The sequence below is a fragment of the Hydractinia symbiolongicarpus genome, chromosome 10 (genome assembly GCF_029227915.1).
Source record: "Hydractinia symbiolongicarpus strain clone_291-10 chromosome 10, HSymV2.1, whole genome shotgun sequence".
Taxonomy (NCBI): Eukaryota; Metazoa; Cnidaria; class Hydrozoa; order Anthoathecata; family Hydractiniidae; genus Hydractinia; species Hydractinia symbiolongicarpus.
In genome coordinates this window covers 11,391,955-11,412,303 of record NC_079884.1, presented here as the reverse complement: position 1 = coordinate 11,412,303, position 20,349 = coordinate 11,391,955, and the positions used below count along the sequence as shown (strand labels likewise).

Here is a 20,349-nt window from a genome sequence, read left to right as displayed (position 1 = left end):
GGATATATTACAACGCGGCACTTATCGCCACTAAACGAGGAAGTAACAGCGCAGCAACGCCTTTAACTACCATTTTCGACAATTTTCTGGATTTGGTCAGCTTCTTGCATGCTAGATGCCATCTTCGGGTAACCTAAGATAATATATTACAACTCTAAATAAAAATATAAAATATAATAAATAAGTAAATCAGTGTTCCAACAACAATCAAAAGCTTTCTTAGCGGTTAACCTCTAAAGTAAACTCAGCAAAGATTACCCGCAAATAGATCAAACTTACATCACTTAGGCCGGTTTTTCGCTGTTGTAATTCTAAATGCGCGCTAAACTATCCATGATGTCTGTTAGAGAATTGGAGTTTTTTATTCAGTTATTCTGCTGCGAATATTCTAGCTCAGGATTTTACTCCATTTTCATTCTATAAATTACGCATTAGTTCCGTGAAAGGTGATTGAAACGTAGGAACGCCTGCTTCCTCGAACCTTGTATTGTATTTCTGGGCCTCCTTCTAGAAGGAGGTAGGATAATTTTATCACCTAATTCAAATATATGGTTGGCGCTTATATTACAAAGTTACGTCGCTGAAAATCTCTTTAATAATAGCCGTCGTCTGTCTGTCTGTGTGTCCGCGAAAGCCGTGTCCCGTAACGGAAACACGAAATTTTTAAAATGCGCATCAATACCAAATGCGATATATTTCTGTCCACTTTGTTGCAGCTGGTTAATTTAAAGGACGGGCGACCCCGTGGATTTTTCCACGGGCTAGCAACTAGTCTCTATAATAATAGCCGTCGTCTGTCTGTCTCTGCGCGGACCCCCCGCTGAGTTAGAAAATGATGTTGCGGAAACACGAATATCAAATGCGATATATTTTTATCCACCTTGCTGCGACAGGTAAATATAAAGGACGGGCGAACCCGTAGATTTTTCCACGGTGTAACGACTAGTCTATATTATAATACCTGTATACGTCTGCCTGTCTGTCACGCAAAATGGTAGCACGCAATGCGGTATAAAAAGGACGGGCGAACCCGTGGATTTTCCACGGGCTAACGACTAGTTCTCCAATATTATCCAAGTGTAACAATATCCTGAGAATAGGATTTTGTGTAACCACCAGTGACTCTATTGAGGAGTGCATATCAAAGTTAGGCAGTAGAAGACTTCAATTCGGCAATAAAACTTGTGTTATATCGTACTTAGCTGTCTACATAGTTGAATTATTTACTCAGTGTTTCATTTATACCATTTTTTTACTATTTCCTAAAAATATAGGCCTTAATACATAATAAAATGATTTTAACTTAACACTAAAATGGCTGAGTCAGCAAAAATTTTTATTACAAAATGTATCATAAACAAGAAAAAAATCGGCTTCTACGAGCTCCAACTGTTTACAATCTCTTTATTTTTCATCAGCTTCTGTTTTTAAATGAACCTGTTAAAACGATGTGCGGATTTTTTTGTTCATTCTTATTTTTTTAACAATAGCCTTTTGTTTTTTTTGAAAAGATTCTTTGTAAGCATCCCCTGCTGCATCGAACAGTGTTAAAAGAAAAAAAATCCAAATAAAAAGATTTCCGCACACCGTATCATGGCTGCATGGTTCACCAAGCATGTCTGAAAATTTTAAAGTAAAATGCTATCGAAAGTTAAACCTCGTGCAGTGTAGCATAATGAAGGTCGTCTTAAATTTCTACATAATGCGCTATATTTTAAGGAGGAATTGTTGAGGATGAATATTTTTGGTGAAAGATAATGGTATTTTAGCCATAAAATCGGGACAAGTGTGTATAACAGAAAAAATATGGATATATAGTCTAAAAATACTGACTTTTTCATGCACTGGTAATAGAAGGACGAACTGCTAGCCTCATCTCCAGGTCTCTTGACCCCTCAGCCAACTTCACTGTTTATCATAAAAACAAAATACCCCAGGAACGAAATTAAAAAACTGTGCATTATTAGGCTTCAGAACATTATCTCGGGGGTATTTTTACGCCTATGATAAAATGATCGGACCAGTTTAAGTCGTCTCGTGACACTATTTTGTATAAATGAGGGTAGTCCTGTGGAATAGATTAAAGTGCAGATTCTCATTGCGTAAAAAAATGATAATTTAATTCTTCATTGCGTTAAATTAGGAGAATTCCAGTTAGAATGTTACACTGTAAAAAACGTTTTTTTGTAATCTACCTCCAAATTCAATTCGCACTAACCATCAAAAGTTGGGATGTCCTGAGAAAAAGTTGGTTCAACAGCTGGTTCTGATGAAAATCTTATTTTCCATATTTTATATAATCGACAGCTTTTCTCTAAAGCATTTAAAAAATGCTTTAGAGAATAGCTGTCTATTTAAATGCATTTAAATACATCAAAACGTTAAATTTACAATCACATATCATCTTGTTAAGTTCTCACGATCCCAAATTACGCCTTCGTATTTTCGGGAGCCTTTTTTCTCCACTTTTTTAAATTATGACATACTTCAGGATTGTCAATTTTGTTTTAAGTCTTTTGGAGTGCAAAATTAAGGAGGGTCCCACAGACATGGTGTGTAATTAATTTACGCCTACTTGCCATTTCCCAAATCACTTATTAAAATTGCTCATTTTTATTAAATTATAAAGTTATAAAAATTATAATAAATATGGATTTTTTTTCCTTTCCGCTGGGAAATTATCAATTTGAATATTTTTCTACGCCTGCTGCAAAAGTTGAATAAATCTGACCGAAAACAATTAAAACAATTATTTTTTCAAAAAAACCCGACTTCACATGGGTATGGCATATATTATATAGCTCAGCGCAGCAATATAATACGATTGAATTCAACTTAGCATAGCCATACCTGTAATGGTACGCTCCGAGTAAGTCAAGGAAAATGTATACTATCTTACTGTTTCTATCGCTTGTGGTTTGTTCGTTTGGAAGAGGAGTGCATGAAGCAAAACGCAGCATAAGTTGTGATGAAACACTACCTTGGTGCAGAGCGAACAACTTTGATTTTGGATGCCATGAGGTACTTTTAGTACTACATCTTTTCTTTATAAGAAACGCAATATTTATATGTTTATGGGCAAAAATCTCGCGGGAAACTTTTACCAGAACACTTTTTTTGCAAAATTTTTTTCGCTATTTGTTTTATTGAGAAATAGCTAAATTTTACGTCCAATCTAAAAAAATAATTTTGCTTTTATTTAGAAAATAAAGCATGTAACCAGAACATTTTCTTCTCATTTTCAAAGATGACTTTTTAAACTCTAAAGAAAAAAAGTGATTTTTTATTAAGGTTTTGTAACTTTTCTTTTTTTCAAGACGTTTACGTTCTCTAATGCATACACTGAACTGCAATAATTTCCAGTTCCATATTTTTAAAATTCGAATAGGGTTTAGATAGTTCCAAAGAAAAGAAAACATACATGTTGAAGTCAAATATTGTTTCTAAGGCGTTGACCATCAACCTCGTTCCCAGGACATATTCATTTAGCCTTAATAGATAAAAGAGGTGGCTGTACTAACGTGTCTTACGTCGCCATGTTGTTTTAAAAGCATGATGCCCATACTTCACGTATACCATCAGCAAAAGTTGTTTAGTAGTTAGATGATTGCAGTAGCGCATGGTCGCTTCGTCATCACAAGTTATTCCATGTGATTAAAATTAGAAGAAAATCTCATTGGATGCGTAATGCCAACATTCTAGAATATTCGAAACTAAATAAATTTTTAATTAAAAAGCACTTTATTCTTTCAGGGTACAAAAGGAAAGAAATGTCGACGAAAATGTCAGAATATCAAATCGCCCAGCATTGACTGGTGTTACACTCAAGTGAAGCCATCTGGAGAGAAAACTACAGGCTTTATACCATGCGAAAGCCATGCTGATTGTATTGGTAGCACCTTCCACTCAACTATTGACGTGTGTGTTTATCCTAGTTATTGTTAGCTTTTGTTAATTTGAATTTAAGTTGTCGTTTTTTTTACTTTTGTTGAGACGAAAAAAACTTGCGTACTGCTATTGTTTGTGTCTTTTTTATCCCAACGTTCCCATCCCCAGGGGATTTACCTCCGAGCCCTTAATTGCGGATCGGCCAATAGCAATATTTTAGATTGGGATATGCTTGTGATAAAACCTCAATCCTGATTGGAGTACGCTTACGTCATACTCATTGCACAAACGAATTAAAAACTTAAATGTTGCCTTATGAGATCAGATGAAAAGATCCTGTTTTTACATTTAGAAGAACAGCAACATTTTTAAAATTTAGACCATATAGTGGTTTTACCTAAATCTTTTTGTATGTAAGGAATAACAAAAAATCCAATAAAAATAAATACTCATAACAAGAAAATACACATCATTGAATTTATTTTCGTATGTATGGCCAAGGCAGGTCACGTGGTTTTAAGTTTTTAAAGGGCATGGAAGCGCTCACATATCTATTAGTTCTCGAACCGTACGCGTTAAACTGTTTGCTTATATATAATATAAGCAGTTTTGTTGTGAAAAGTTTATGTTGTTAAAATCGGTGATTTTTTTAACGATACCCTTAACCTTGGAGGTTTAGTGCCTGTAACACTGGGTCTAAGGATATTTTTCCCCATAGATTCGCATCCATCTTAGCCACAATTTCGGAAACGTTTCGATTGTAAATTAGTGGTTGTAATTTAGTTCGTAGGAGATATAGATGTATTATATTGTGTTATGAATACCGATAGCACACGGTTCCTAACTAAGATGAAACACTACCATAACCAAGATGACACACTCATAACCAAGATGGCACACTCATAACTAAGATGACACACTACCATAACCAAGATGACACACTCATAACTAATGATGACATACTACTAAGATGACACACTACCATAACAAAGATGACACACTCATAACTCAAGATGACACACTACTAGTCAAAGTTCTTTGAGTCTTCCCTGTCGCAGAAATAAGAAAATAAATAAGGTTTTTTTCGGTCGAGAGCGCAGCGAATTGGGAAATTAAAAACACTCACAAAGGCTTAGGATATGCTTAAAACAAACCCTATCTGAGGCTTAATTTGCTTATATAAAAAAACATGTAATGTCTTTTTGCTGCTATTAAATTAATTAAAAACATAGTAATAAAAAATAGAGCACAAGATTGGCAAGTTCACACACCACAAGAACACGCTTGTTCATGGTGTGCATAATTTATTACGAAAATTGTTACCATGAAACATTCTCTGTCAGGTAGCAGACACAAGACACTTATGAATTAGAGACGGGTGTTGGTCTTTTACGTAAAAACAGTTTAAAATCATTCGCGAGATAATTTTCGAGATAATCATTGAAAAGCTCTTAAGACGAGAATGACATACAACAATTTAAATTTAGGACAACAAAGGAACTTCAATGAAATCAATCACAGAGATAAAATAAAAGAGATAAAAGAAAAAGAACCACAACAATTATTCAAGCTATTGTGATAAGACAGGCGCGTCCCTGGAGCAAGTGGTGCACTCATAAAAATTTAAGTTCCATTTGCTTAGTTCAGTGCGTAGAGAATTTTTGGTAGTTTGACAGACAACATAACTTTTACATGTTCTCCAACATGGTTTTTTTCTGACATTGTTTATAAAAAATCATGTGCAGGACAGTAAATTAAAATCCACGAAGGTGGAGAGACGGGCACCACTCACTATTTTGTAGATACTTGTCTCATCTGGAAATTATGTTCTTGCAGTTTTAGGCAGTAAACGGTTATGTAAACGTTGCAGTATATCGTTAGAGCAGCATTTGTAGGTTTTTTCCGGCAGTTTATGAGAGACGGATAAAATTTCACGTAAAGTAGTTACGACTTCGTTTCTTCATTTTATGCACAGTAAAGCTGACTCTAAGAACGCTGTTAAATAAAAGAGAAAATCACAAACAGAAGAATTTATTAAACGGATTCTGAGTTTTTTAATGTTTACAGAAACGGGACATCTTTTTTCTTGATTAGTAGGTCCAACCTCGTCCCCAGGACTTTTGGGTCGCATTAGCGCGTTCGTCCTGTAAACGCTTTAAAATTTTTGGGAAGTTTTGAATGGAATGTTAATGTTGCTCAGTCATTAACATAAAAACGACACAAATAAACAAAAAAATTATTTATTCATAAAAAATAACTCATGTAGGTTTCATTTTTGATAAAAGTTCGTCAGCTTCAGTTGCTCCTTTCACCCTAATCAAATAAGTACATGGTATGCTATTATCTCCGTCTGCAGGTTTCGTGAAAACGGGTGGATTAGGAACTGAAACCAACATTACGTTGTTCTTGCCACTTCTAGAAATGGGCATATCTTCAGCCAAGTTAATGTTTAGTAAAACTTTTCCTGTAGTCGTCTCCATTCGGATCAGTAACTGAGTTTTCTCACCGCACGGTTTGAGATATAACATGCCAATACCAAGCTCTTGCCAATTGGCGCCTTTTTTAAAGAATAGTTTGCAACGAATTTGATAAAATGCATCGTCTTCTACAATACTAAAATTAAAATGTCAAAATTCAAAACAAGGAGCTTGATAAAAGGCCTAGTTTGTTGCTTTCAGGCAGGCTTTTTGAAACATGTGAAATATTTAAAATAAATAAAACTCCATTTAAGTAAAATTATTTAAAAACAGCCTAAATTCGATACTTAAGTTCATGTCTTTTTTTGTGCTAAATTTAAAAAAAACGTAATGCAACTAAATGACAGATGATAAAAAGTTGTTTCAAACAAAAGTTAGAACATCAACATTCAACTGTGTTTTTTAAAACAGCTAACCGTAGTTATCGCACAAAAGGTGACAGGGACCAAGCCCCTCCGACAACAACCTCGGGTAACAACAACGAGAACCGTTCAGGCTGGTCGATTGAATAAAATGTATATCGCAGCCTTTCGATTGGCGCATTCACCGCATGGCAAAATTTTGCAAACAATTTGACGAAAACTGCTGCCAACCGCTATTTTGTTTTAAGAGCTGGACGGGGGTTGGCGTAGACAAATCCCCCACATCACATTTAAATATAGAAAAAATAAATATAAAGTAAGAATTCCATAACCTATAAAAAATTATTAAATACGCCTCCCCCTTCCGTAAACACCGCACCTATTGCTGGTTAAAATGTAGCTGTACCATAATTAATGGTTAATATTGTTTTTTTTCCACTGCAGCTTCAGTTTAAATACGTTAAACCATAATAAAAACATAATACTTTCGCGATATACACTTAAATACTAAACGAGATACTCCTGGAAAAAAATCGCTGAATTTTTTAAGTCATCAGAAAGACAACTAAAAAAATGACTAAACTCTGCAATAGAACGACACTTACGTTTTTCGTTCTGGTTCTAGATTTGTATCTTCTTCGTTTTCGTTATTTTCTGTGTTTTGTTTTTCTTCCGTCTTTGTTACAAGTGATGACGTGGCAAATAACAAATTATTCGTCCCAAAATTTGTCGCTAAACAGATGGGCAAATCTTATGAAAAGACATTTCACTAACCACAACTCTCGGTAAATGTTCACGATCCCAACTGTGACAGTTACAACCCTTTCAAAACCTTTTTTAGATAAAGCTCAAGATTATATGTTTTAAGTTCAAGATTTTTGCGACAAAAACTACAGCTAAAAATATTTTTTGCGAACGCTGACTTTCGCAATTGAAGAAAATTATTGTTTAGGATTAAACAAAGAAGGGCAACAATTTTTTTTTTTTTCAAAAAAAAAACGCAATATCTTCCGCGCACAAGTCAAAATACAATTTTTCGCGCAATAAACTTTAGCGATAAAGTCCAACACGCTTGCATAAATTTTATATTTTAAGTATGCCGTCTCTGAATAATTCACAATGAACTAATGATACTATAACGTTATTTAGTCTGAAAATCCTTTACAGCATTAACTACTGCTGACGTCAGCATAAACTCTTACTCCAAAATTCTGTTTAACTTTTAGGTTGTCATATAAGCTCTCTAATGCAACCTTATTCGTCTTATCTTTTGAATCGGTACAAATCTCCTATTTCCGCTTATATGCATTTATTTTTATACCATTTTACGACTTTGATCAAAATTTTTTGGCAACAATTCATCTTTTGTAATTGATAATCTCAGGGGCCAATGTACTTTAAAAACTTTATAATGATTATGGTGATACACATAAGGAAAAAATTTTTCTACAAAGACCTTTTTTAAATAATTTTTCCACAACGGAGGTGAATAAGGGCATTTCACAAGAAATGAGTTTCTATACCTAGAGTTAAAGACTTAAATATTGCAAAAGGGAAAACTAAAAAAAGCTTGCAAGAATTAAATTTCACAGACGATCAGAAAATTAAATCTATCATTGCAATGTAGTATTTAAATTTAATTGTACTATATCCAATAAAAAAAAATTACGTTAAAGCTTTTAAAAGTTCAAAACCTGAGTTGTTATTCTATTTTTAATCTTTTGTTTTTGTGAAAACAACAAAAGATAGCGAAAAACACGACGAAAATTTAGTTCCTAAGATGACAAAATCTCATGAAAACTAAAGTTTCCAAAGAACAATTTCAACATTTCCCGATTTTGGCAAGAATTCACTAAATTGCTAAATTTAATATTTGCGAAAAAATTATTATTAGAAAAATCTCTGCACATTATAGATTTTTGGGCGCAAAAATGATTTCAAATAAAGTAGCCACAATCTCGTACCTGCAGGGATAGCACTGTTTTTTTGAATAGGTGTCGATGAAGTAAACATTGTCATCATTTTAGTAGAAGCAGCAACACTTGTAATAGGCGATGCATTCCTACTGTCTGGTGTTTTAAATACATTTGCGTTCGTATCTAGAGCAACAATATTCTTCTTTGTCTTCGGCGAGTATTTTGACTCTAGCTCTTTCAAATGTTTTTGGTAATCATTAAACACAGGCGTTAAATCAATACACGGGTTCTTGTCCACGTGTTGTTTGATCCACGACAATACACAATGGTTGAGTGATGCTAACTGCTCAAAATAGACATCATTATCCTCAGTAGTATTCGTACTGGTCATTTTAGACGCTGAGTTATCAGCTTTAGTTAGATTGTCTTTCTTGGTATTCGAAGAATCTATTTTCGTTGTTGGCTCGTCACGGCTTGCAAAGAAATCTTTGTTTTCATTTGTATTGGACCAAAAATTAGACTTCTGATCGGAAATAGTTACGGTTGCTTTTGTTATACTAGCAACAGTAGAAGCAGGTGGTTTCGCTGAAAATGTAGAAAAGCCACCAAAACCACCAAAAGGATTCGACTGCAAAATAAACACAGTAGTAATTATATTTTAAACAAGTAAAGAGCTTCTAGCAAATTTTGTCAAACAAATTTCCTAACTTTTTACACCGTTTTTGCTTAAATTTCTAAATTTCCCTATGGTATGTTGAAAAGACATTATTTACTTCGCTGAATGACAAAGATTACAAAAGGTTAATTGACTCTTAGGAAAAGTAAATACTAATTTTCTTGATTTCCCTGATACTCAATCATTTCCTGATTTCCTTGTTTTAGCTAGAAGCCATTTTATTTGCTTATTAACTCACCTTTGTTGAAGTATCACAAGTGTTATCTGATCCAACTCTTCTCTTTGCCTTTTTAAAACTAAAGGAAGGAAATTGCTTACAAAGCTGCCCACGAAAAATAAAATATTGCTCAACACACCATATCTTAGGTTGCACTTATAACTACAACATCAAAAATCAGAATCAAAAATTCAGATTTAATTACAATATATACAAAATACATTTCTTACACTCTTTTCGCCAATACGTCTTCACTAGCTTCTTTGAAAGTACCAGTCTGAAAGGTACGGCAACACGTATGTTAAAGAACAAACCAAACATACGGAAAGAACAATCACTGTCAATAAATCCACATTTTGTAAAATTTCAGTGTCTTCAAAAAGAGGTGCTGATGTGATAATTATCACTTTCAAAAATGAAGGGGTCTTTTGTGGCATATTTAATTATTGACTTTGAAATAGGCTTGAATGACAATTTTTGACAAAACTTTGGTTGGGGTTAAACGTCCTTTAGCTACAAGGCTGTGAAGGAATTAAAAAAATTGACTAACAGTATTCTTTTTCACTTTGCATAGATAATGCACAAAATTTTTTGATTTACATTTAAAGCTGTACTATGATGGGGCTATATCAGATATTAATTTAGGTTTTTCATGAAAAAATGCTGTTATCTCATCCTGGAAGGGTTAGAGTTCTCTTCAGAAATTTGGTCACACATACATTAAGTAACATGTTGAAGCTTCTATGGATGATTTAAATATTTAATTGGAATGTTTTTGACTTACTAACAAAACCATACGTTTAGAGTTCTTCATTTTTTTTTTACAACAGGAGTCAAACCTAAAAACCTGTATCTTCCTGACGAATATTGTTTTCTCAAAAATTGAACATAAAAGTTACAAAATGTGGATGACAGAAGATTCAAGGTGAAAAAAATGTGGTTTCTTATAAAAATTTCTAGAGGATGAGTAGCGTACTCACGTTATCATGTTCAAGTTAAATTGAGAATAGAATTCAAAATTGGCAAAACTGCCAGTATCAATAATCAGGCTTTCTAATTCACATCAGCACACAATAAATGATGAGGGGAATGCTGATGTGATTAGAAAAAAAACCTCATTGACAAAATTTTGTCAGGGTGAACTTTCTCCTCGCATGATTTTTTTTTAAATTTATTGAATCCTTCAATTGCCCTAAGTCTATTGTAAATAAATATTGATTATATTTTTTCATTACAAACCTATTCCTTCACCTTTTTAAATCCTGCTAAATCAGATTCACCAGTCAAAGTTATAATAAAAATGCTAGTAACGATCGCACATGTATATAATGTTCAGTCTCGGGTCTAATTTCCCTTTTCTGATACTGGAAATGAACCCTAACATTGACTCGGACTTAGCATTGAGTGCATTTTGGCAGCTATACCATCAATGCAAAACATGGCAAGAGAGCGGCAAACTTCATCATGATACAAGATTTCACAAGATGCGTTATGAACATAGTTATTTTAAATTTTCTTTACAAGTTTATGTCAAGTGTTATTGATAACTTCAAAAACAACGAAAAGGAGGTAGATATTATTTGTGATTGGTTAATCAAAGAAAGGAAAAATTGTTCGCCGCATCATTATTTTGTAAACAAAATTAAAAAAAGACGTCAAGAAGGTTATCAATAAACTTATTAATATAAAATGAAAGCAATTTCAAATATATGCATGTCTTCTTAAACTTAAAACCCAAGTCAAGAGAGGATAATATTTTTTATACATGTTATCTTCTCTTGACTTTGATTTTAAGTTTAATAAGACATGCATATATTTGGCATTGCTTTTATTTTATATATTTTGAATATATAACATTATTGAGTTTACTGGTAATTGTGTTACATTTATTGTACTATAATCAACAAAAAAATAAGATCTTTTTATAAAAAAAAGCCAGAAACAAATATCTAAAAAATTCTAATTTTAAGGGCTGTTTTTTAATGTTTACATTATTCACGGTAAAGCCCTTGGCTTTTACAATTGCATGGCAGAAAAAAGATGCAGGCGCTAGGTGAAATCAGGTCCTTTTCAGTCTGTTCCTTCTCACAAATATCATTACGACTTTATATGAATATACGTCAATCATAACTTATTCATCTATTCCTAGCTATACAACTATAGAGTTTAAGGCTACCAACAATGATTCCGTAGAAAAAAATAGGTTAAAAAATACCTCTTATTCAGCAAGCTCCCACACCTTTCTGCCTGTCATGCAGTTGTTAGAGCCAGAATGCTTACGGTGAAAAATGTAAACATTAAAAAAGGTCTATGCATTTACCCACACACGTTTGTTTAGTGGCGCCGTAAATTAGTGGTTATAGCTCTCGTACTCTGTGCGGGAGACCAGGGTTCGATTCCTCTTGACGGTGATTCAACATGGGCGAGTGAATGTTACCATAGCCCCGGGTTGACCCAAGCCATGTGAGGGAAATTGGGGAGATGGCACACTGGTGTGGGCTGTTGGATGTTGCCGGGAGTTGTCTAGTAGAGCGTGCAGGCCCTAATTGGGTCTGCATAGCTCAAAATGAGCATTAAATACTCTAGGACTCTCCATCTAAGCCATGGTCCCTCCTGGAAATAATAGACAGGGTATATCCCTCGATATTTATAAGGCTAGACATGTAAAATATGCACATCTAGCTACCTAGCTATTATCTGCACTACCTAAACAGCCTTCTTACTCCGGTTCCAGCCAGCTAGCTAGCTAGATATAGCAGGCTACAGTAATACAAATGTAAATTTTTATAAATATAACTTAAGTAAGTTAAATGTTGAAAACATATCCAGCGATAGAAAACATATCACCTCTTCTTCTTCGTCGCTTTTTGTATCTTCTTTGTCCCAATTCTGATCAGTGAGATAAGTGTCTGCTGTTCTTTTACCTTTTTTCGCAGCCATGATGAATTTTCTCGCGCTTTTGGACGCAATGTACAAGACCCCGGGCCCTAAGTTTTCTGTTTACCTTTCCAACCCCAACTTCGATTCCAGCTCCTTTAAGTTTTCATTTTGAGTGTAAGAGGACGTCACTTTTGTTCATCATCATTATTAAGTTTTGTGACCATTTAATATTGGGAGGTACAAGCATAAAAAAGCGCGCGAATTCACTAATTGTTGTTTTACGATTTCTGAACTCTCGAAGGAGCCAACAAAAATAGATGGTCAAAATCGATAAATCTGCGATCCAAAAAATTAATGTTATCAGTTTAAAGCTTCGATTAATTAAAAGACACTAAATTTATATACTTTGCGCCTTAGTTTCAACAAAATTATTTCGTTACATAGGTGGGGCGACTAAAAAATATCAGGCAACAAACGTTGGGGACGACAAAGATGTATTAAAGATGCAACCTGGAGCCCATATACTCTAAAAAATATGAACTCTTCTACAAGATTAACCAGATACTTAAACTTTTGTTACTTTTACTTTTGCTATATTGGTTACAACTATAATAATTGGCAAAATATAATATAAAAGGAGAGATTACTTCGAACTTTACCGCCACAAGTCGTTACGTTGATTGTTTTTATATTTAAGTCGCGCATTTTGAAATTGTCTAAGTTCAGTTGTCAATGCTCACAACGGACTTAGGACTTTAGATCTTAGGTTATGTAGTTAAATCCATAGTATGGAAACATGCTAATTTTTGCTGACACCAACACCACCGTTTCTCCTGAATTTCGGGACGTTCGTGGGACCCGACGTAAGTATGCTAGAGTGCTAGAGAATGACACTCTCTACCTGGTCCAAATGGCAACTTTGCTGCCTCCCGGCTCCAAAGAAGTGACTACTTGAACCTTTTTAGCATGTTCAAAAACTGACGAAAATATCAAAACGTTTTTGTATCTTAAACCTGGTGTTTTTCACGCCTATCATTTAAATCACCACCATCTTGTAAAAGAAAAAAAAAATAACACTTGAAAACTTCATCTTGTTAAAGTCTTTAACACACACAGCCCCTTAATTAGCGCCGTTAATGCGTTAACTCATAGTGTAAACATACCTTGGGGTTGAGGTGACTGTGGTGTCTTTAACCAAGCATAATATTTGTTATGTTAAAACAGACCTTTTTACCTTTATCGTTAAAAAAGGACACCTTCAATATAGAAAGATTGCGGAGCGGACTCACAAGCGAAAAAATTTAGGTGCTACTTTTAGTTGAATCGTTTAAAAACCAACTCGAATTATCCTCCATTTTATCCGATAAAACGAGTTGGGGGGAACCTTTGTACAAATATGACGTCTTTATCGAAAGCGGATCCGGATTTATAGCTCATGGGCACTTTATGTATCCGATGCACTTGACCAAAATATAATTTATTATGTCATTGTTGCCGGTAAATGTCAGTTAATTAACAAATGCGAATGGTCAAGTTTATTTTGGTTGAGATTGTACAATTTTCTAAAACTCATGCTGGATAAAAAGGTTGTTTTAAATGACATGATCGTGACTAAAAAAAAAAACAAATTTATAATATACTACTCTTCCAATTTTATCAGAATATTTGTTTCAAATATACAGGAATGAACTAAAATAGCTTTTATCTTTTTTTAATATTCGTAAATAGCACTTTTAAAACTTGTAACTACAATAGCTGTAAGTAGACTTATGACTTTGTGTTGTGCTACCATAGAGATTGTATTGTGCAGGAAGCAATTTCTTTGCTGCGGTAATTTGGAATAAATATCATATGTATTGAAAAAGAGTACATATATTAACAGTATATCACCATGGTGACAGAATTTGATGCAAATAAGACTTAAAAAGGGTTGGTTTCAAAAGATGCAAACAGAAAAGGCGAGTATAACATAAATATGAAGGGCATATTGATTTTGGCATTTATCGCTCTTTATGCAGTTGCTTATGGAGAGGGGAAGAAAAAAAAGGTGTGCTCAATCCCTTTATAGATTTATATATATATTTTTATCTACGCAAACTTCAAAACTTGACAATAAATATGTATGATTTTTAGTGTTTTGAAGAATACAAGGCTTGCATTACAGATGATTTGAGTAAAAAGTCAGCTTCGGGATCAGTTTTCGATCCACAATGGCAACCAAGTTGGAAATCAGGCTTTCATCAAAGATGGCGACGAACCACAGAGAAATTTTGATGTATGCAAACGTTATTAGCCTGCTTCAAACCCTAATTTTTGTATGTATAGTCATAACAATACTTATGAAAACATATCTCATTTTTCTTGTCTTCTTTTAATTACGCTATTATTATTATTTCACACAATGGAAACGCCCACACTGGGTATTTTAGGCATCAAATATTCTGTTAAAACACTTTAAAATTTTTTTCAAAGTGTTAAACAGGTCCGGTAGAATCAGGGAGCTAGGCCCGCTGCAATTTCTTTGACCCCTATTTCACAAAAACTAATTCATTGTCTCTGGTGTAGCTATACACTAGAGATAGTTAGTTCATCCAAGTATTTTCACCCCTTCGTACACTAATCCGCCCTGAAGCCTTGTTGATAAAAATTGCCACGAATATGATGCTGTAGGAGACATAGGAGACAGACTTATTTACACACCTAAGTACTAACTAGCACACTAAAATACTAATTCACACACTAAAATACTAATTCACACACTAAAATACTAATTTACACACTAAAATACTAATTCACACACTAAAATACTAATTCACACACTAAAATACTAATTCACACGCTAAAATACTAAATCACACACTAAAATACTAATTCACATACTAAAATACTAATTCACACACTAAAATACTAATTCACACACTAAAATACTAAATCACACACTAAAATACTAATTCACACGCTAAAATACTAATTCACACACTAAAATATACCAGAAGTGGACAATTGCTGTTACAGTCAAACCTCTACCTATTGTACACTATCGGGACTTTAAAGAAATGTCCGCTACAGAGAAGTGTTTATTAAATAAAGGTTCTTTGCAGATAAGGTTATAAGGTGCTCTGGTGTGTCAAAGTAAACTCAAGTTTGGGAGATTATATTGTTTACATATATTAACCTTTAAAAAAAAGTAAAGAAAACTTAAAAGTTCATAAAAATAAAACGTTTCGAATTTTATTTCTTAAGTAAAATATAAACAAATATCTTACAAGAACTATTTTATATGTCTGATTGTTGGTCATGTACGCTGTAGAGACGTCAGGTCTTAGAGAAGTATTAATTAGGACTTTCAAATAAAGTCTATTGCGAAGAGAGGCTGGCTATAAAGTGTCGGCTACGTAGATGTTTTTTATGAGAGTGTGTCCGTCATTTTACCTGTTTATATGAACAGTAGAGCAAGTTGTTCGCTAAAAATGATGTCCACCGTAGGGGGGTTTTCCTGTATTTAACGAATACACTTTAACGAATACACATGCGATATCTTCTTAATTATAGTAAGTTCTCAAATCGGTACCCTGAGCTCCTAAGCAGCTTTTTAACTTATTGACAAGTGAGAATGTAGCTGCAAAGCTTTTATTTGGACTTAAACGTATGGAAACAATGGGTAGCATTCAAGGATTTTTCCACAATTGAGGATGAGATGAAGCATTCGCAAATTCAAACTTTAACAGACATATTTTGAAGCGTTACTTGATAGACGTAATTGTTTCAAGGTTTTTATTACAAAATGTGTCTATCAATGACGTACTTAATGGAGAGGGGCTTTTTAAATATTTTTTACGTTTTAATAATAACGCAGCATACAGAAGAAATTTCAGCTACTATGGCTTCAAAAAGCATGTGTGGTCTCAGTTAAACTTCAGTGAAAAAAAAAATAAGTTCGTAGCAAAGTTTCATTCAACGAGACATTTAACATTCAGTGAAATTCATCCAACATTTAATGGAATTCATTAGTCAACTCAGCTCTGGTGTGGTGAAATCCAACATCATCACAAGTGTTCCTAACAAAAATAATAATCGCGTACACTGATTTTCCAACAGAATTTTTAATATGTTTGAACTCGCTGCTGGGCCAAACATCTTCTTAAGGATGAAGTTAAGCAAATGAAAGAACAAACTAAATTCTTTATTAATATGTTGTTTAGAAATTGAAAAGGAATTAATTTTGAAAAGAAAGTGATACTGTGTTCCGAACTCTTCTTACTGCATTCAAAAACATTTGGATTCTAAGAAGTGATTGCAGTGTCGAAAAAGTCACATACCAGACCTCTCAAAGCTAATTGTCACAGGTACTTAAAGATTTGTGTGATGTAGGCTTACGCACTTAAAATTGCAAGAAGTTTTTATGTAAATATAAGGTGCATTTGCAAGATTATACTGATAGTGATGTAATGAACATTCTGGTCAAATTGTGAAAAAGTGTAACGTGAATCAAGGTGCAACCGGGGAGACTGGGTAGACATCCCTTGCGGGTTCTTACGGAGCATGAGATTGCGTGACAACAAGTACAAAAGTCGTTGGTTCGCATCGATTTAAATAATAATGCTGTTCAAAACGACATGGTCATACATCTAAGAATATGGGTCGTAGCTGCATTTTGATGACCATCACTGACTATTACGGGTTTAGTGATTTACCTGCGCGTAGATGGGTACTCCAGGCGTATCCAGAGTGCGATAACAATTTATCTGAAACGGTATTATTTTTATTCTCACAAACTTAAAAAATATTAACAAATTGTGCCTATTGCGAATTTGTTGTTGACAAATTCTCTTGTATACAGCTTAAATACGACACCATGTGTTCCAAGACAACTTTCTGGCACCAAACTTTAAAAGTGAATGACAATCCCAAAAAAAACTAGAGGACCATTGTTGTGAGACAGAACTTTGGACCATGAATTTAAAATAATTATTAGTCTGAAACATTTCAAAAGAGTTGTAAAGGAGCCTCATGCTTGAAACTGACAATGACACGTCAACTTTTTAAAACCTTATGCCTTAGTTTCATTTTGTATTTTTACTTTTTTAATAAAATATATAAACGGTTAATAGTTACTACTAACGGGGCTTGATGATAAGACAATCTGCGTTTTCTACTTGCTCCGTCCAATCTATCTTTTAGCTTTAATTAGCACTAGTCGTTAGCCCGTGAAAAAATTCACGGGTTCACCCGTCCTTTTTATACCGCATTGCGTGCGTCTCGCTACCTGCGCAGCTAAGCTACCATTTTGCGTGAGAGACAAACGTATACGGGCATTATATTATAGATTTTAGTTTTAGTTTTATCTTAACGATGAAATAAATCTATTTATTTAAAGTTCGGGTAGATCATGGCACTAAAAATGTTTTGTTCACCCCCCTCCCTATCCCGCATATAACCCCGTCCTGTTAAAAAGCTCTGGGTTTATCCCCGGGAGTATTGGTCCACTGAGCCATTATCCAGGAGTGTTTTTTTTTAAAGTTTCAAAATTGTCAAAAATTCGGGTAATGGCCTTATATGCGGAGGACTAGGGTAGTATGCATAGCAATTTTGAACAAAAGCAGGGAAGGTCAAGGAAGTTATATTGATGACCCTTTCAATAAGAAACCAAGAAATAGAACACGTATGGAAAGAGTATGTTTTTGTGTATTGCACTTGTTCTTCTATGTGCTTCACTGCCAAGATGATTCTGGTTTATTTGAAATCGATTACAGAACAGTGATACATAAAAATCACACGATGCGTAAAGCTTATAATTTGTCTCTATGCGAGGTGTGACTTAATGGCATACTTAGTGAAGAAGATACACTAGACATACACTCTTGGTAAAAATGTGCGATTTTACACACTTTGCATTTTTCTGTTTGTTCAGAGAGACAAAATCTAAAAAAGTTAAATGTTGAATGCTTATTGAGTGTAAAACAAATTACATTGAATGTTGGATAAATTTCATTGTGTGATGAATGAATTTCCGTGATTGTTGAATAGATTTCATCAAATGTTGAATGTCAATTTGAATTGAATTTTGCTACCAACGGCGTGCATTACAGGACCTACGCAAACAGAATAAATTTACAGATAACAACAATGACGCAACTTAGTTGCCATTTTAATTAATAATAACTCGACTGGCCTTATTGCATTAAGCTTTTGAAATACAGATCTATTTTCTCAGTGTACAGAGTCCTGGTGCCACCTAACTTTCCGTACTTGGCATTAAAACGTTGCCATGTGGATTCCTTAGAACATAACCTTGTCTGCATTATGCATTGCAGATTGGTCTGGTAGCTTTGCTTTTGATGTGGAAGCTAACCTGGCAAAATAAGCAGAATTCTTTTATTATCATTCTCTGCTTCTCTGCTTTACAGTTTTAATCATGCATTAAACGAATAGTATTAATTATAAACATGTAGGTGTCAACACTTCTTTTCTCTTGTGTATTATTTTTGAATAAGCAAGTTTTGACTTGTACAAATGTCTTAAATTTTAAAATTCCTTAAGAGTTGCTTAAAGAAAAGTGAAAACATTACTAATATATCAAAACTAAATAATAATCATCCTCGTCCCCAGGCTTTGTTGCCTTTGTCAAAGCCGCTAGCGCTGATTTGGCGGCTAAAAAAGACCTTTTAAAATGTTAAAAAAAAACCTGGATACGATGTTGAAAATTTTAAGACATGGGAATAGATTAATCTCTTGTTAATCACACCAGCTAGCCGCTTATTAACATTAATACCCTTTTGTCAAGATACAATGATAAAATTTGAAATGAAATTCCTTTCTTAAGTAGTTTTCCTCCAAAACTAACCAAGTAGTTAAATGTAAAGTAGTCTTTTCTTTCTTGGACTTTTAAATGATTAAAATAAAGAAGAAAAGGACTGCTTATGGACTGATAACACTTCTCTTTACCAGGTGATTCTTATCCTGATTTAAATAAGATCGAAAAAAAACAACTGTTTCTTCTGTAATTTTTATAGTACCCTATGCATTATAGCAGAAAAGTGGGAATGCATTAGGCACTGTTAAAATCTGTAACCCGGTAAGGATCTGGTTTCCAGAAATAATACATTAAAAGATGACGAAATGGACGAGTGGAAATTTTGTCTAACTTGGACATATTCTTAAACGGATTATGATGAGTCTGTTTGAACTGATCTAAACTGATGTTTTGTTGTGTAAAAGATAGGATATACTTTGATCACAACTACTTTAAACACACTTTTTTTGTGTGAAGTCATTTTCTTGGCAAAATGTTACAGATTTTTTCTTTAAATGTACTAAGTATTTTGGCATTTTTAAAGTATTTGTCCCGGTAGAAAACTTAGCTTACAGACTGTACGCAATGTGTAAGTACGGTACAGGATTCCTTTTAATGGAGTTATTTCTGAAATAGCGACTTTCGCTTGACAACTTTCCTTATTGGATACAAAACGTAATAATTTAAGATACCGTCACTTTAAAGAACTATAATTTCAGGGGGATACATCTCCAGATATATTAAAAATCCTAAGTTTTGTAACATGTGTCTTCTGCTATAAGAACCCGCTCTTTGGACTGTCTACAATTAGCGTGCCGTCTAAGTAAATTACAATCAATTATACCACATAGAATGGTTAGTAAATTATTTAAACCAAAGCAAAGACTAAGAAATAATCTTATACGTTGTCTGATACTCAGATCAGTAAATCAGTAACTACACATTTAATCACCAATTTTCTTGCAAAGAAAGTGTAGTGTTACTAGACAGAGTAATGTAGTCAGTGGAGAAAATAAACGTCTTAGCTACTTGCAAACGGGTGCTCGAGACAAACCATTAGAAAGGTTGTAAGGGAAATGAGGAGCAGAACTGATAAGAACTGGTTCATCTTCCGCATCTGGCAGGTTGCAGTGGATGAAC

The 20,349-nt window shown here is 33.9% G+C and overlaps 2 protein-coding genes across 2 annotated transcripts; one reads left to right on the top strand and one right to left on the bottom strand.

Annotated features, from left to right (window-relative positions):
• The first annotated feature begins 2,745 nt into the window (after positions 1-2,745).
• On the top strand, positions 2,746-4,251 carry LOC130613176 (uncharacterized). The gene is made up of 2 exons (XM_057434503.1): positions 2,746-3,021; positions 3,754-4,251. The coding sequence occupies exons 1-2, from the start codon at positions 2,884-2,886 to the stop codon at positions 3,943-3,945; spliced, it is 330 nt and encodes a 109-aa protein (XP_057290486.1). The 5' UTR covers positions 2,746-2,883; the 3' UTR covers positions 3,946-4,251.
• A 1,861-nt stretch (positions 4,252-6,112) lies between these two features.
• LOC130612429 (nuclear pore complex protein Nup50-like) lies at positions 6,113-12,529 on the bottom strand. The gene is made up of 6 exons (XM_057433733.1): positions 12,384-12,529; positions 9,767-9,813; positions 9,558-9,615; positions 8,692-9,271; positions 7,333-7,459; positions 6,113-6,501 (listed from the first exon to the last, which is right to left on the bottom strand). Exons 1-6 carry the CDS (start codon positions 12,474-12,476, stop codon positions 6,147-6,149), a joined length of 1,260 nt encoding a protein of 419 aa, XP_057289716.1. The 5' UTR covers positions 12,477-12,529; the 3' UTR covers positions 6,113-6,146.
• Between the last annotated feature and the right edge of the window lie 7,820 nt (positions 12,530-20,349).

Coding starts and splice junctions, on each gene's coding strand:
- LOC130613176 (XM_057434503.1), top strand. CDS start 2,884: ATGTATACTATCTTACTGTTTCTATCGCTTGTGGTTTGTTCGTTTGGA. Junction 3,022..3,753: donor TTGATTTTGGATGCCATGAG/GTACTTTTAGTA, acceptor TTATTCTTTCAG/GGTACAAAAGGAAAGAAATG.
- LOC130612429 (XM_057433733.1), bottom strand. CDS start 12,476: ATGGCTGCGAAAAAAGGTAAAAGAACAGCAGACACTTATCTCACTGAT. Junction 9,814..12,383: donor AAAGCGACGAAGAAGAAGAG/GTGATATGTTTT, acceptor CGTACCTTTCAG/ACTGGTACTTTCAAAGAAGC. Junction 6,502..7,332: donor CTAGAACCAGAACGAAAAAC/GTAAGTGTCGTT, acceptor TTTTAATTTTAG/TATTGTAGAAGACGATGCAT.